The following is a 14,014-nucleotide window of genomic DNA, read 5'->3' as shown; positions in this document are numbered from 1 at the left end:
GGAAGTTGGGAAACAGGCCATTTCTGACCTCCGGAGGGCCTCTGGGCAATGGGGGAGGCCGTTTTCACCCTCCACAGGCCCCAAGAAAGCCTCTGGAGCCTGGGGAGGGCGAAAAACAGGCGGTTCGGGTCCACCGGTAATCTTTTTGCCATTGCGTGCCAAAAGTGGGAGGAGCGCAGGGGGGGGGTCGCATCTGCATGAGTGGAGGGGCATGGAGGGCATTGAATTATGGGTGTGGACACACATACACGTGACCCCCCCATCCTCCCCCCACTTTTGGCACGCAACGGCAAAAAGGTTAGCCATCACTGCCCTAGAGGTTACCAAAATGAAGGTGAAGGTTGGTTCTCTGAGCTTGTGGGTTTCATTCCCGGGCTAGATAACATCTTTAGCAGAGTTTACAGGAAATGTCAGTGTCAGAGTTCTTCTGTTTAGCAAAGTCTCCATTTTCCCTTCAATTCTGATAATTTTGTTCTCACTTTTTTCTCTTTCCCCCCCTTTACTCTGTACAAAATCAAGTGCTTCTCTTTATTCTCACCACCTCTCTTTTCCTTGATTTCTAACAAAGTTACAGAATACACTTTCTTTGCACTGGTTTGTTCCTGCAGAGGAGAAAAGGAAACTCTCCCGGTTGGATTTCCAACTTCCTTCAAACAGGGAAGGCAGCCTAAGAGCTTACATGGCGCTTGCTTTGGAGCAAAGAGCCCTTTAGTCCCGGAATGGGAAATAAGGAAATCACCAGAAATGCTATGAGCCCTAACAGTTAAGAGACCTGTTTTGGTCACATGGCTTGGTCTCCTTTTAGAGATCCATGAAGCTGCAGAGGTTTATTGGTGAAGAGAAAGAGACCTTATCACAGGACCAGGTCAAAGCAGAGACTCACTCTGTGTCTTTCTCTCCAATGCAGGAAGGAACATGGCCATTTAGCAGCCCGCTTGCAGGTGAGTGGCCCCACTGGGGTCTGTGTGGGGAGGAGGAAGGGAGGGAAACGAGAGCTTTGAGGTCCAAGGACCAACTGATGGTGAAGATACTTTGGGAAATCCCTCTTCTGTCTCCTATTTATCTCAAACACTGCAAGGTAAGGAATTTGGGGGATATTCAGAGGGGCTGTGGGGAGGGGTCTGCCTGCCCCCAAACTCTGATTCTGCAAGGCCAGATTGTGGCACTTCTCAAGATATGACTGGATGAGGAGGCTCAGAGAACTGGAGAGAGGAGATCGGAGTGTCCCCAGTGTAAGGGACAGGGAGGGGCAGATGAAGAACTTCTTGAGGGTCCTACAATCATGGATGGAGTGGAGGCTTCTCCCTCCTCAAGTCTATCTGAGAATCCCACCTTCCAGATGCTGAAGGAAGACCTAGACTCTCTGGAGGCCATGAATCTATTTGCACTTGTTTCTGGAGGCAACCTGGAGTTGAATTGGATTTGTGTACTTGAGGGCACGCATCCATACATGTTAGGCAGATTCTCACCCACCTCGGGAGCCAGTCCCAGCCTTGCCTCTCCCTCTTGTATTTTGGAAAATTCCACCCAGCTGATCCCTCTCTTGAGGTTGCTGCTTCTATTCCTTCCCTGGGCTGATCTTTGCTGATCCCTCAGCCTGGACTGTGTGATTCCTCCTCTTGGCTTCCTCCTAGGCTTACCCTTCCTGCTTTTTCCCTCCTCTTTGCAGCACAAGTGCACCATTCAGCATAAGGAGAGAGGAAAGGACTCTTCCCTCAAGATGGCATGTTGAATGGCCAGGGATTCTTTTTCTCCCGCTGATGAACAGCTGATTTTGCCACCAAGCTGTTTATTTGGTCGCTTTGCTCCTGATTTTATGAATGAGAGACTAGGAAGGACCCAAGATGAATTTCGGATGATCATTAACTGAAGGAGAAGGGGTGGTGGGGTCTGGATGCCCGCAAAGAGCCATTAATGAACATTAATCTCTTGCCACCTTTTCCCTTCAGCTGCTTATCTTTCTTAAGCATGCCTGGGTTTTAATTGCACTTTATGAAGCCGTACATTTTACAATCTTTTGATTTATGACTAGTTGATTCTGACCTACTATATAATCCCTTGCTGGACTTTTACAACCTTAAATTTACATTTACATAGGATTACATTATATATTTTTGCCCTTTCTAGGTTTTTTTTTTTTTTTAAAGAAGAGCCTTGATATAATACAGAAAACAGCTGAAACCACACTAATTGCTACCTTTTTATTTTTTATGGGGAAAATTTCCCAAAAATAAGACCCGGTCTTATATTTTTCTTGCCTCCAAAAGAGGCACCAGGTCTTATTTTTGGGGGGATGTCTTCTACTGTCTCACCTCGCGGCAGTGACACAACAACTCCACCCAGCAGGAGCCTGTGGAGTCACTGACGGCCCACTTCTTCTGCGGCTGCTTGCCATCGCTCGCGCACAATGCCCCCAGCCTCTGTTTCGCTGTCAGAGGCCTTCTTCAGGAAAGGCCTCTGCAGCTGAGAAAGGAGATCTGACAGTGCCTCTGGTAGTGATATAGAGGTCGGAGGCGCTGTATGCATCAGTACGGAGCTCGTTTCTCAGCTGCAGAGGCCTTTCCTGAAATCTCTGACAGCAAAATGGAGGCAGGGGGCAACACGCACAAGCGGTGGCAAGCAGCCACAGAAGAAGGCGAAGCAGGTATTAGGGTGTGTGAAACCTGGCTGCAACTGTCCAAAGATAAGCAGCTCCACCCCACCATCTCCACCCTATCTTGAATTTTACCCATGTGCTTCACCCCGCCCCGTGCAACCAGGTGCAATGGAGTGGGCGGGATCTTAACTAGGGCTTACTTTGGGTGGGTAGGGCTTATATTGGGTGTGCGTGTAAAAATCAAGCTAGGTCTTATTTTTTGGATAGGTCTTATTTTTGGGGAAACACGGTAGGTCTTTTTAGTATCATAACATTCTAAGGCATCAGTTCATATTATTAAACCATGAATGCCCCTGCCCAACCCCAATCTTCCACGTAAACCATGTAAACAAGTTCCATTTGTTATGGGAACTATCTGGCCTCTTGTGCACATCTGTTGATATGACCTTGAGAAGTTTTCAGAGTCTTGCAAGCTCCTATAGAATGGCAGAGGTTTGGTTTCTCCAAATTGACCCATTCATAGTCAACATCTCCCGTCTCCCTTACTGTAATGACCAGTTGAAATGGAGAGGCACGGAGCTGTCTATATTTCACTCTTTTGACATGTTGCCCCCTCAAAAGAAGAACGGACCTGGAAAGGTAAAAAATAAACACATATACATATATACATCGATCAACATTCTTTTTCCCTTTTATATTGACCCATATGCATTCTAGGAGGCTTTCATTTGTGGTTTTGGGCATTTCTATAGAGATGTAGTTATCTCTTATATATAATGCAACTTTACCTCCTCTTGTGTTAGGTCTATTTCTTTTGAAAAGTTTATATCCTTCCATCAGTACATTCCAGCCATGAGTTTCATCCCACCAAGTTTCGCTAATGGCAACTACAGTATATCATACTTCTGCGTTGAATTTTAACTTTGCTGTTGTTTTAATTTGTTCACAATTTCTTTTTTGATATATGTAATGTACGATAGATCAATTAGGGTGTCAAGTTTCGTGGTCGTCTCGAATAACCTCAACCTGCATTTACTCTAGTGCTGACATAGGGTTGCAAATAAATATACAAGCTTATAAATTTCAGACCTGCTTTGCAAGGGAGGAATCTAGTATTCAACTAGAGGGTATATTAAGTTTTGCAATAGTGGCGAATATCTGTAGTTCAGGTGTAAGATGAGGGTGAAGGCTCGTTCTCCGAGCTTGTGGGTTGGTTTCTGAAACGTTCCATTACCAGGATAGGTAACATTTTCAGCGGAGTTTAGGGGATGTCAGTGGTCTTCTGTTTATAAGTGTCAGCCAGATCTCCAGCATGGGGTTCAAATTTGCAGCATGCTTGCTATCGGCTGCCATAGTAACAGGGAGCGGGGGGCATGGCATTTGGGTTGGTGAAGTGAGCTGGTGAGGTGAAGTCCCATTGTGAACTGAAAGAGAGGTTTGCTCTCAAGAATTACTGGGCCGCTGAGTGTCGTTGTTTACACCCTGTCAGGGCCAACTGTCCTGGACTCCAGACGGGCGAAATACCTGTTGATGAGCTTCACACAACATCATACTGGACGTTGATTGGACACTCGGCAAGGGACCCTGAGGGGAGGGATTTGGGGAAACGTTCAGTCTGTAACTTTTGCATGTTTTGAATCAGATCTTGCCTTGCTTTTGCTGCTCTCATTCCAGACTCAGTAAAAGTACCTCTTCTCTATCTCAATGGAGTTGAGGGTTTTCCTTTCTTTCTTGGGTTTTGAACGGAGGCAGGCCTGACAATAAAGGCTTCAGGAGTGGGTGTGTCAAGTGAGGGTCTTGTGATGGGTCAGCTGTGAGTCATCAGTGAATCTTGTGATTGGTCTTGTGATAAGATTACCTCAGGTCTGGATCTGGTTGTGGGTGCTGTCTCTGTTTGGCTGCGCGGTTGATTTTCTCTTCTGGATTTTGTATTTTAACCTTTTGAATAAAATAAATATTGTCTTGCAAAAACAAAGGAGAGAGAAAAGAAGAGGAAATCAACCTTATTCTGAATTAGGGCAGACTCTTAGGAGGAACCCTTTAGACCAGTGTTGGATTTCAAAATTTTTTACTACTGGCTCTGTGGGCGTGGCTTGGTGGGTGTGGCATGGGAAGGATACCGTAAAATCTCCATTCCCACCCCACTCCAGGGGAAGGATACTGTAAAATCTCCATTCCCACCCCACTCCAGGGGAGGGTTACTGCAAAATCCTCATTTCCTCCTGATCAGCTGGGACTCGGGAAGCAGAGAATAAATTGGGGCAGGGCCAATCAGAATTTTTACTACCGGTTCTCCGAATTACTCAAAATTTCCACTACTGGTTCTTCAGAACTGGTCAGAACCTGCTGAAACCCACCTCTGCTTTAGACCTTCCCAAAATGCTGGGACCAGGATAGATCATCATTACATTTATCATGAGTGCTAACCTTTTTTATTATAATTGAGGAACAGAGGAGAACACTTTATGTGTTTATAATTGTGGAATCAAAAGGATTTAAATCGGGTTTAGTAGATATTATGTTTATATTATTGTATAAGTAAATCCAATAATTTTTTACAGTGCATTCTGAGATTTCTGTCATTAAAGTAGTTAATGTATTTTAATTAAAAAAAAAAAAGAATTGCAGTTAGTTGACTATATCCAAGTGTGACAAATAATCATTACACTGAATGCAGCATTCAAACGCTTTCCCTCCTCCACCCCTGATTTTATCCAGATTGCCATTAGTGGATTTTCATGATGCAGAACAATGGAACACGAGATTGATTGCACCTCAAGACCTCTGCTCTCATAATCATTGCATGCCTACTGCAACAATACCAAAATTGCTTGCTGAAAATAAATGGCTTTGTTTTCTTCTCACCTGAATTTGCTGCCTGTTTTGGATGGTTGGAAATAGGCGGGATTTTACCCTCTTTGTTGCTCAAAGATCCCAATTTCACTTTGAGGAAGAACTAAGGCAACACTTTGAAGTGTGAGATTTAAAATTCCCAAAATTTTATACTCACAACTCCAAGACGAGTCTGGTTAACAAAATCAAAGATTTATTGGAGAAAAACATGAAAATAATAAAAAAAAAGGTGTTGGAAGAAATATCCTTCTGGGTTCTGCTCCAAGTGGGGAAAAAAACACTGGAAACATGGAGACTGCTTGGAAAGATGGTTTAATGGTGGACAGGATCACATGGTTTCAAAGCATCTTCTGAAACCACGTCTAGTGCCAGGGTTTGTGGTCCTTCCTTCCTGCCTTTCTCTTCTTTCTTTCCCTTTCTTTCTTTCTCTCTCTCTGTCTCCCTTCCTTCCTTTCTTCCCTCCTTCCTTCCTTCCTTTCTTTTTCTTTCTTTTTCTCTCTCTCTCTTCCTCCCTCCTTTCCTCCTTAAATGCCAGCAAAACCCACTACTTTGCTCCTAAAATGGTCTAGGGCAGAGGTCCCCAATCTTGGCAACTTTTAGACTTGTGGACTTCAACTCCCAGAAATCCTCAGCAAGCGAAGCGAAGCAAAGCAAAGCAAAGCAAAGCAAAGCAAAGCAAAGCAAAGCAAAGCAAAGCAAAGCAAAGCAAAGCAAAGCAAAGCAAAGCAAAGCTAGCTGAGGAACTCTGGGAGTTGAAGTCCACAAATCTTAAAGTTGCCAAGGTTGGAGACCCCTGCCCTAGGAAAACAATCCACGTTGCTAAAACAAACAAACAACCCACATTGCATCTGTTTTAGGGGAGGAGGTTCAATTCATTGCCCAGTTGGAAGACTGAAATGAAATGCTCCAAGCTGACAGCATTGCTTCTAATGACATTCGGCTCCAGATCAGATTGGGCTTTCTTTCTTTCTTTTTTTTTTTTTTGCATGAAAGAGGAACACATAGCGAATGAAAACAAAAAGCCTCCAGCCTCCGATGTGAAGCAAATTAAAGCCTCTTTCTCTCCTTCTCTCCCCCCCTCCCCCTGCTTCCCTTTTAGCTTTGTTTAATGTTTTTCTCTCCCAGACAAGAAGCAGCAGGGGACAGAAGCAGCAGCCACTGACTTGCAGACCACATGGAGCCCTTCTCCGGCAAGTTGCTTTCTCCATCCTGCTCTCTTGCGTCCGGAGCCGGTGGGGAACCACGTGGCAGCCCACGTGGATCCCAGGCAGCGGAACTCAGGCTAGGGAAGGGGTGGGCAATTGTGGCTCTTTTACAACCTGTGGCCTTCAATTCCCAGAATTCCTCAGACAGCCAAGCTGGCTGTCGCGCGGGTGGGAGGCGGGGCGGGTAGGCTGGCGCCGCGCAGCTGGGAGGCGGGGTGGGGCGAGGGGCGGGTGAGCTAGCAATTTAACAAATGGTTCGGTGTGCTGTGGGGGCCAATAAATTACAAAAAAACACCGAACCGTTTGTTAAATTGCTGGCTCGCTCGCCCCATTTATTGGGAATAAATTGTAGTGCGGACGGGCGGGGCAAGGGGCGGGGCGAGCCAGCAATTTAACAAAGGGTTCGGCCGAACCCCCTAGAACCCCGAGAATCCCACCACTGGATGGGTCCTATTGTCAAAGTTTGAGTTTCTGCCTCTGGCCCATTGACAAAGGGGGGGGGGGAGGCAGGAAGGTGGGAGTTGCTTTGTCTTTAAAACATGTTTCTCCATTTTTCAACCAGGGAAACATAATATTCTACCTTTTTTAATATTTCCTAAAATATTTCATTCTTCTAGGAAAGGGGTGGATGCTAACTTCCTACAAAAGAAAAGCGGTTACAAGCGCAGCCTCTTAGACTTGTAGGAAGTTAGCACCCACCCCTTTCCTGGAAGAGTGAAATATTTTAGGAAATATGAAAAAGGCAGAATATTATATTTCCCTGGATGAGAAATATGAGAAGCACATTTTACAGACAAAGCAGCTCCCACCTTCCTGCCCCCACCCTTTGTCAATGGGCCATTAAGGCTTGGGCCAGTCTATTCTACATAACAAAGATCTGCCTCCTTCAGGCAGAGCCATAGTAGGAATTGCCAAAGATAGGATTAGCCCTCTACACAATAGCAGCAGAAACTCACCACATGTGACCTGGGAAGCACATGTGACCATCAGCCAGCAAGGCCCCCACCCCCTGGGAGTCTGACAACCAATCAGGAAACTCTTTCTGGGCCCCAAGAAATGCAGAGCCAGAGAGAGCATAAAACCCCGAAGATTTACTGTATCTGCCCTTTTCTGTTCAGGAACTCAAGCCATGTGATCCTGTCCACCATTAAACCATCTTTCCAAGCAGTCTCCATGTTTCCAGTGTCTGTTTTCCCCACTTGGAGCAGAACCTAGAAGGATGTTTCTTCCAACAGACTCTTCCCAAATGGATTGAGTTCAAAAAGCGCCAAAAAGCAGTTTTCAAGCTATACAGTTTATACACCTTCACAATGCACGCCATGCCCAAGAAGCCCTCCCAACTTCCCCTTATTCTCTTAAGTCATCCTTTAAGTTGTTTTACACTTTAAAGGGTCTTCTTGACAATTTCCGTCCATCCCCTCCCCCCCGCCATGTTCCTGTCTCCTGATAGCGATTTTTGCCCAAGGCTTAAGTTCCTGTTTCCTGGGGAGCTCTTAGCAAGTCATAATACATTGTCTCCACTGATTACCATTTGTGGTCACTTTACATAGTCAGAAAACTGCAGACAGATAGTCTCACACTTTGGTATTATATATGTTACAATTGATAAAAGAATAACTTTTATTTATTTCCTTTAGAAGGAACAAGAATTGGGGTGGCTCCTGTACGGTCCTTTAGGAAAGAGGCAGCCATTTTGCTCCTGTGTCCAGATATTTCTTCACCATCACCATCTGATCTGGTCGTAAGGGTGAACAGTGGTCAAAAGTCACCTTTTTCAATGCCGTTGTAATAATAATAATAATAATAATAATAATAATAATAATAATAATAATAATAATAATAATAATAATAATAATAAAAACAATAAATAATAAAATAAATAATAAAATAAATAAAATAAAATATAAATAAATAAATAAAAAATAAATAAATAAATAAACAAAAAACAAAACAAAAGCAGAATATAAGAAAGAAGTAATTGAGCAGCGAGCTGAAAATTGGAAACACAAAGCTCTGCATGGCCAATACTTGAATAGTATTGAAGGCAAAGCTGACCAGAAACTAACTTGGAACTAGTTAAGATCAGGAGTACTGAAAAAAGAAACAGAAAGCTTTATTTTGGCAGCTCAAGAACAAGCCCTAGCCACAAACTGCATGAAGGCAAAAATTCAAAATGTTACCACCAACAGCAAATGCCGCCTCTGCAATGAGAAAGATGAGACAGTCGACCACCTGATCAGTGGGTGCAGCAAAATTTCACAAACTGACTACCTACAACGCCATGACCGTGTTGCTAAGATCATTCACTGGAAATTGTGCCAGAAGTTTGGATTTGAGTACAGCAAAAACCACTGGGAACATCAGGTTGAGAAAGTTTTAGAGAATGAGAAACTCAGGGACTGTAGGATTCAGACTGACAGGCACTTGGTCCACAACACACCTGACATAACAATAGTTGAAAAGAAAAAAGTATGGTTCATTGACATTGCAATACCTGGTGATGCACGGATTGAAGATAAGCAGCAAGAAAAAATCACAAAGTACCGGGACTTACAAATTGAAGTTGAGCGACTGTGGAAAAAGAAATTGTGTGTTGTCCCGATTGTAATTGGAGCCCTTGGAGCAATACCCAAAGGGCTACCCCGCTATTTAGAAATTCTAAATTTGCCAGACTTGAACATTTTGACTCTACAAAAAACCACCTTACTCGGAACAGTTTACATCCTTCGACGATACCTTAACAGTTCCTAGGTCCTTGGTTAGGACTCGAGCTGCTGAGCTATTAACCAGCCTCAAAGGCTGTGAATCTCACTAAAGATTAAATAATAATAACAATAATAATAATAATAATAATAATAATAATAATAATAATAATTTTATTTCTATACCGCCCTTCTCCCGAAGGACTCAGGGCGGTGTACAACCTATTTAAAAACACAAGACAAACATCAATTTAAAATTTAAAATTATTAAATAAATTTGGCTCCATTTAAAACCTCAGAAATTTAAAATACCCCAATTTAAAATTATCATGTCAATAGCCCGGCCTGGCGGAACAACAGGGTCTTCAGTGCACAGCGAAATACCCGGAGGTCGGAGATCTTACGCATTTCCGGGGGCAGTTCATTCCACAGAGCTGGGGCTCCCACAGAGAAGGCCCTCCCCCTGGGTGTCGCCAGCCGACATGACTTGGCCGATGGCACCCTGAGGAGACCCTCTCTGTGGGAGCGAACTGGCCGGTGGGAGGCTATTGGTGGCAGAAGTCGGTCTCGAAGGTACCCGGGTCCTATGCCATGGTCGACTAAACTTCGAATGGTCACTAAATGAATGATTGTAAGTTGAGGATTACCTCTGGTGCATCCATCCTTGTACTCCTTGAACTTTCGGTGGATTTCGATACCATCAACCCAGTGGTGAAATCCAATTTTTTTTACCACCGGTTCTGTGGGCATGGCTTGGTGGACGTGGTGTGGCTTGGTGGGTGTGGCAGGGGAAGGATATTGCAAAATCTCCATTCCCACCCCATTCTGGGGCCAGCCAGAGGTGGCATTTGCTGGTTCTCCGAACTACTCAAAATTTCCACTACCGGTTCTCCAAACTACTCAAAATTTCCGCTACCGGTTCTCCAGAACCTGTCAGAACCTGCTGGATTTCACCCCTGCATCAACCATAGTATCCTTATGGACCAGTGATGAGATTTGGGACTGGGCAGGGCAGTGTTGCACTGTGAAGGGAATAGAGCATAGGGGTTCCTCCAAGATGGTTCACAAGGAAGGAGGAAGGAGTCTCGCCCCACTAAATGAGCAACACCGAGGCTGCTTCAGTTAAAATAGACCAGTGGGCTCAAGCCCTCCTCTTGAGGACAGCCTCCATGAACTCCCACTCCATGCGCCTTGACTCTTGACTCTTGACCCTTGAACCTCAGGACCCGGACTCTGGAATCGGACCACCTGATGAACCTTCCACAACCTCTGACTTCGCCGATCTACTCTTCTGCGTCCTGTTTTGACATGGAACTCTTGCAAGACAGTCTTGCTAAACTTTTGGGAGGGACTTGGCCTCCTGTTCCAAGTACAGGTAGTCCTCAACTTATAACAGTTCACTTAGTGACTGTTCGAAGTTACGACGACACTTATGGCCGTTGCAGCATCCCCATGGTCAGTCACGTGGCTCACATTCGGATGCTTGAACAATTGATTCACATGTATGGCGGCTGCAGTGTCCCGGCGTTATGTGATTCCCCTTTCGCAACCTTCCAACGAGCAAAGTCAACGGGGAAACCAGATTCGCTTAACAACCGTGTTAGTAATTTAACAACTGCAGTGATTCACTTAATGAATGTGTCAAGAAAAATGGTAAAATGGGGCAAAACCAGCAGTGAAATGCTCCCGGTTCGGACCGGATCACTTGATCCGGTAGTGATGGCGGTGGGTGGTTCGGAGAACTGGTAGCAAAAATCCCTGCGCCCCCCCACCATGCTCAGCTGCGCCGCATGATCATCAGAGGCTTTTTTTGTTTTAAATGCCTCTGACGATCCAAGCTGAGTTGCCTGATCGACAAAGCCTCTGCCGATCAGGCAACTCAGCTTGGATCGTCAGAGGCATTTAAAAGAAAAAAAGCCTCTGCTGATCAGGCAACTCAGCTTGGATCGTCAGAGGCATTTAAAAGAAAAAAAGCCTCTCCTGATCAGGCAACTCAGCTGGGACAGTCAGAGCCTTTTGAAAGCATTTTTTTACAAATGCTTTGAAAAAATGGTTTTAAAAGGTTTTTAAAAATGGCCACGCCCACCCAGTCTCATTACCCCCCCCAAGCCACGCCCACAGAACCGGTAGTAACAAATTTTAGATTTCACCACTGCTTCAAATATATTGTCTTCGGTCGCTTTTGACCTATAATTCTAGTGAAGGCGATTCTCCCGTATGGTAGAAAACTTGGGGGGGGGGAAACCCCTTTCAACCATTCAGAAAGATTATGTTTGCTAGCTTTCTGGCTGAAAAGCTGGGAAACTGAGCATTTCTGAAGGATCGAGAGTGTGGAAAAAGTCAGAATGATAGCAAACTTGGTTAAAAACAGGATCTAGGCTTCAGAGCGATTCTGAGAAGAGCAGCAGCTCTTGCAATGTTTGCAAATACTGAAATAGCGCATCCAGTTCTGGTCACCACCACGTAAAAAAGATGTTGAGAGTCTGGAAAGAGTGCAGAGAAGAGCAACAAAAACGATTAGGGGGATGGAGGCTAAAACATGCGAACGGTTGCAGGAATTGGGTTTGGTTAGTATAATGAAAAGAAGGACTGGGGGGATAGGATAGCACTGTTCCAATATTTGAGGTGCTAGTACAAAGAGGAGGGGGTCAAGCTATTTTCCAAAGCATCATATGGCAAGCCAAGAAATACTGGATGGAGACTAACCAAGGAGAGGAACTAAGGAGAAATGTCCTAACTGTGAGCAATCAAGCAATGGAGTGCACTGCCATGCGATCTCATGATCTGGGGTTGGGGGTGTGTGTGTGTGGCAATCACAACTTCTAAGAAATATTAGAGGAACTGGCCTGGAATGGGAGAGTGACACAGATCCTGCAGCCTCTCCTGCATTTGTGCCTTCTTACCGACAGTCATATCCAGCAACAGAAGGCAAGGATGCACACAAACATGTTCAGTAGGTGCCCTGCCGAACATGGATTGTATCCGTGTATTTCTGTGTCCATCCAGTAGCTTGTGCGTGAATCTCTTGTTTGAACAAGAGGCTCCATGTTAAACTAACCAGGCTCTGAGAGCAGACAAAGTTACTCCTTGCTGTGAACCCAGACAGAAAAGAGAGGATCTGAAGCAGGGGTGGGTTCTAAATTTTTTTTACTACCGGTTCTGTGGGCGTGGCTTATTTTGTGGGCGTGGCTTGGAGGTCATGTGACTAGGTGGGCGTGGCTAGCTGGTCAGAGTCATTTCTGGAAGGTCCTCACACTTACGACCAGTCTTCGCACTTAGGACCCGACTCATTTGTTTGCTTTTAACACTGATCAGCTGTAGGACGTCCCTTTGAAGCCACAGTTTTTTTCCCTCTAGTCATCAGCTGGGACTCAGGAGGCAGCAATAGATTGGGGGTGGGACCAAATAAAAGGTAAGAATAATGTGGGGGGGGGGAGAACCGGTTCGATGACATCATATCGTCACCGCTACCGGCTCCGCCAAATCGGACTGAACCAGGAGGAACCCACCACTGATCTGAAGGTGAGGCTCACCCTACAGACAGATAGTGTTGCCAGGTGTCCACGATTTGAGCGGACAGTCTGCTTTTTTCACATTATGTTCACTATTTTTTTTTCACAAAATAGTGGACATTTTTTTATTCCAAAGCTTTATGATGAAATTAAAATATAATTTAATAGTTTACATATTATTATAATATATTTGATGTTTTGAATTTTAAATAAAGTTTTGAAGTGATTATTTTAATACATGTTAAAATGTTTGTAAGAAAATATATAATTTAATTGTAATTTTTTTTTTATTTTTTTACTACTTAACACCCCCCCCCCCCTGCTCGTCCACCATTTTTTGGAAGCAGATCTGGCAACCCTACAGACAGACAATTTCCAGAGATCACCAGCAATTGAGTCCTTGGCCTTCTTCATCGGTAGAAACACAGAGCCATGAAAGGAAGGCAGAAACTCCCTCCATTTCTTGACAGCCGGGGCCTTATTCTCACTCTGTACATGCTCAGTGGAAGGCTGATCACAGCAGGAGATGGTTCAAGCCCTGAAAATTAACCATTGCTACTTACTCATAGTTTGCTCAGCATGGAAAGTGTCAAATCATCCATTCTTTATCATTTGGCCATCATAATAACAACGATCATAACCTGAAGAGGAATTTATTATTTTCAGTCCAAGGATTTCCCCAGAAGAGCCACTAAAATTGCAGGAAAACTATTGAGTTGTGAAGCTTCCTGAAGATTCAGGTCTTTGCAGGAGAATAAAAGGAAAGAGGGCATCAATTTTTTTTTTTAAATTTAATTTATATGCCGCCCTTCTCCGGAGACTCAGGGCGGCTTACAATGTGCTCAGCAATAGCCTTCATCCTTTTGTATATTTATACAAAGTCAGCTTATTGCCCCCACAAACTGGGTCCTCAATTTACCTACCTTAGAAAGGATGGAAGGCTGAGTCAACCTTGAGCCTTGGCGAGATTCGAACCTGCAGTAATTGCAGGCATCTGGTCTTAATAACCAGCTTAATAACAGGGTGCCTTAGACCACTGTACTACCAAGGCTCAATTAATGCATTGTTCTGCGTTTTGCACCGCTGACCTTTTTCCATAGAAAGATGCGTCTTCGCCTTGGAGGTCCCCCAAGTGCCTTTGAGCGT

At 44.5% G+C, this 14,014-nt stretch overlaps 1 protein-coding gene across 3 annotated transcripts in view; it reads left to right on the top strand.

Annotated features, from left to right (window-relative positions):
- Positions 1-5,466, top strand: part of LOC139311797 (major histocompatibility complex class I-related gene protein-like) — a 35,656-nt gene extending 30,190 nt beyond the window's left edge. Inside the window, exons 9-10 of one of the 3 annotated variants that reach the window (XM_070936311.1) lie at positions 908-941; positions 5,315-5,466. In XM_070936311.1, coding sequence (XP_070792412.1) covers positions 908-927 — 20 coding nt within the window. In that variant the 3' untranslated portion in view covers positions 928-941; positions 5,315-5,466. The other 2 variants (XM_070936312.1, XM_070936313.1) reach the window with 2 other exon arrangements.
- The last annotated feature ends 8,548 nt before the right edge of the window (positions 5,467-14,014 follow it).

This window comes from Pituophis catenifer, unplaced genomic scaffold, assembly GCF_029215685.1.
Source record: "Pituophis catenifer annectens isolate HBS135680 unplaced genomic scaffold, rPitCat1.0.hap2 SCAF_2, whole genome shotgun sequence".
NCBI classification, from domain to species: Eukaryota; Metazoa; Chordata; class Lepidosauria; order Squamata; family Colubridae; genus Pituophis; species Pituophis catenifer.
The sequence above is the reverse complement of the archived record's forward strand: the minus strand, read 5'-3'. Positions and strand labels throughout refer to the sequence as shown.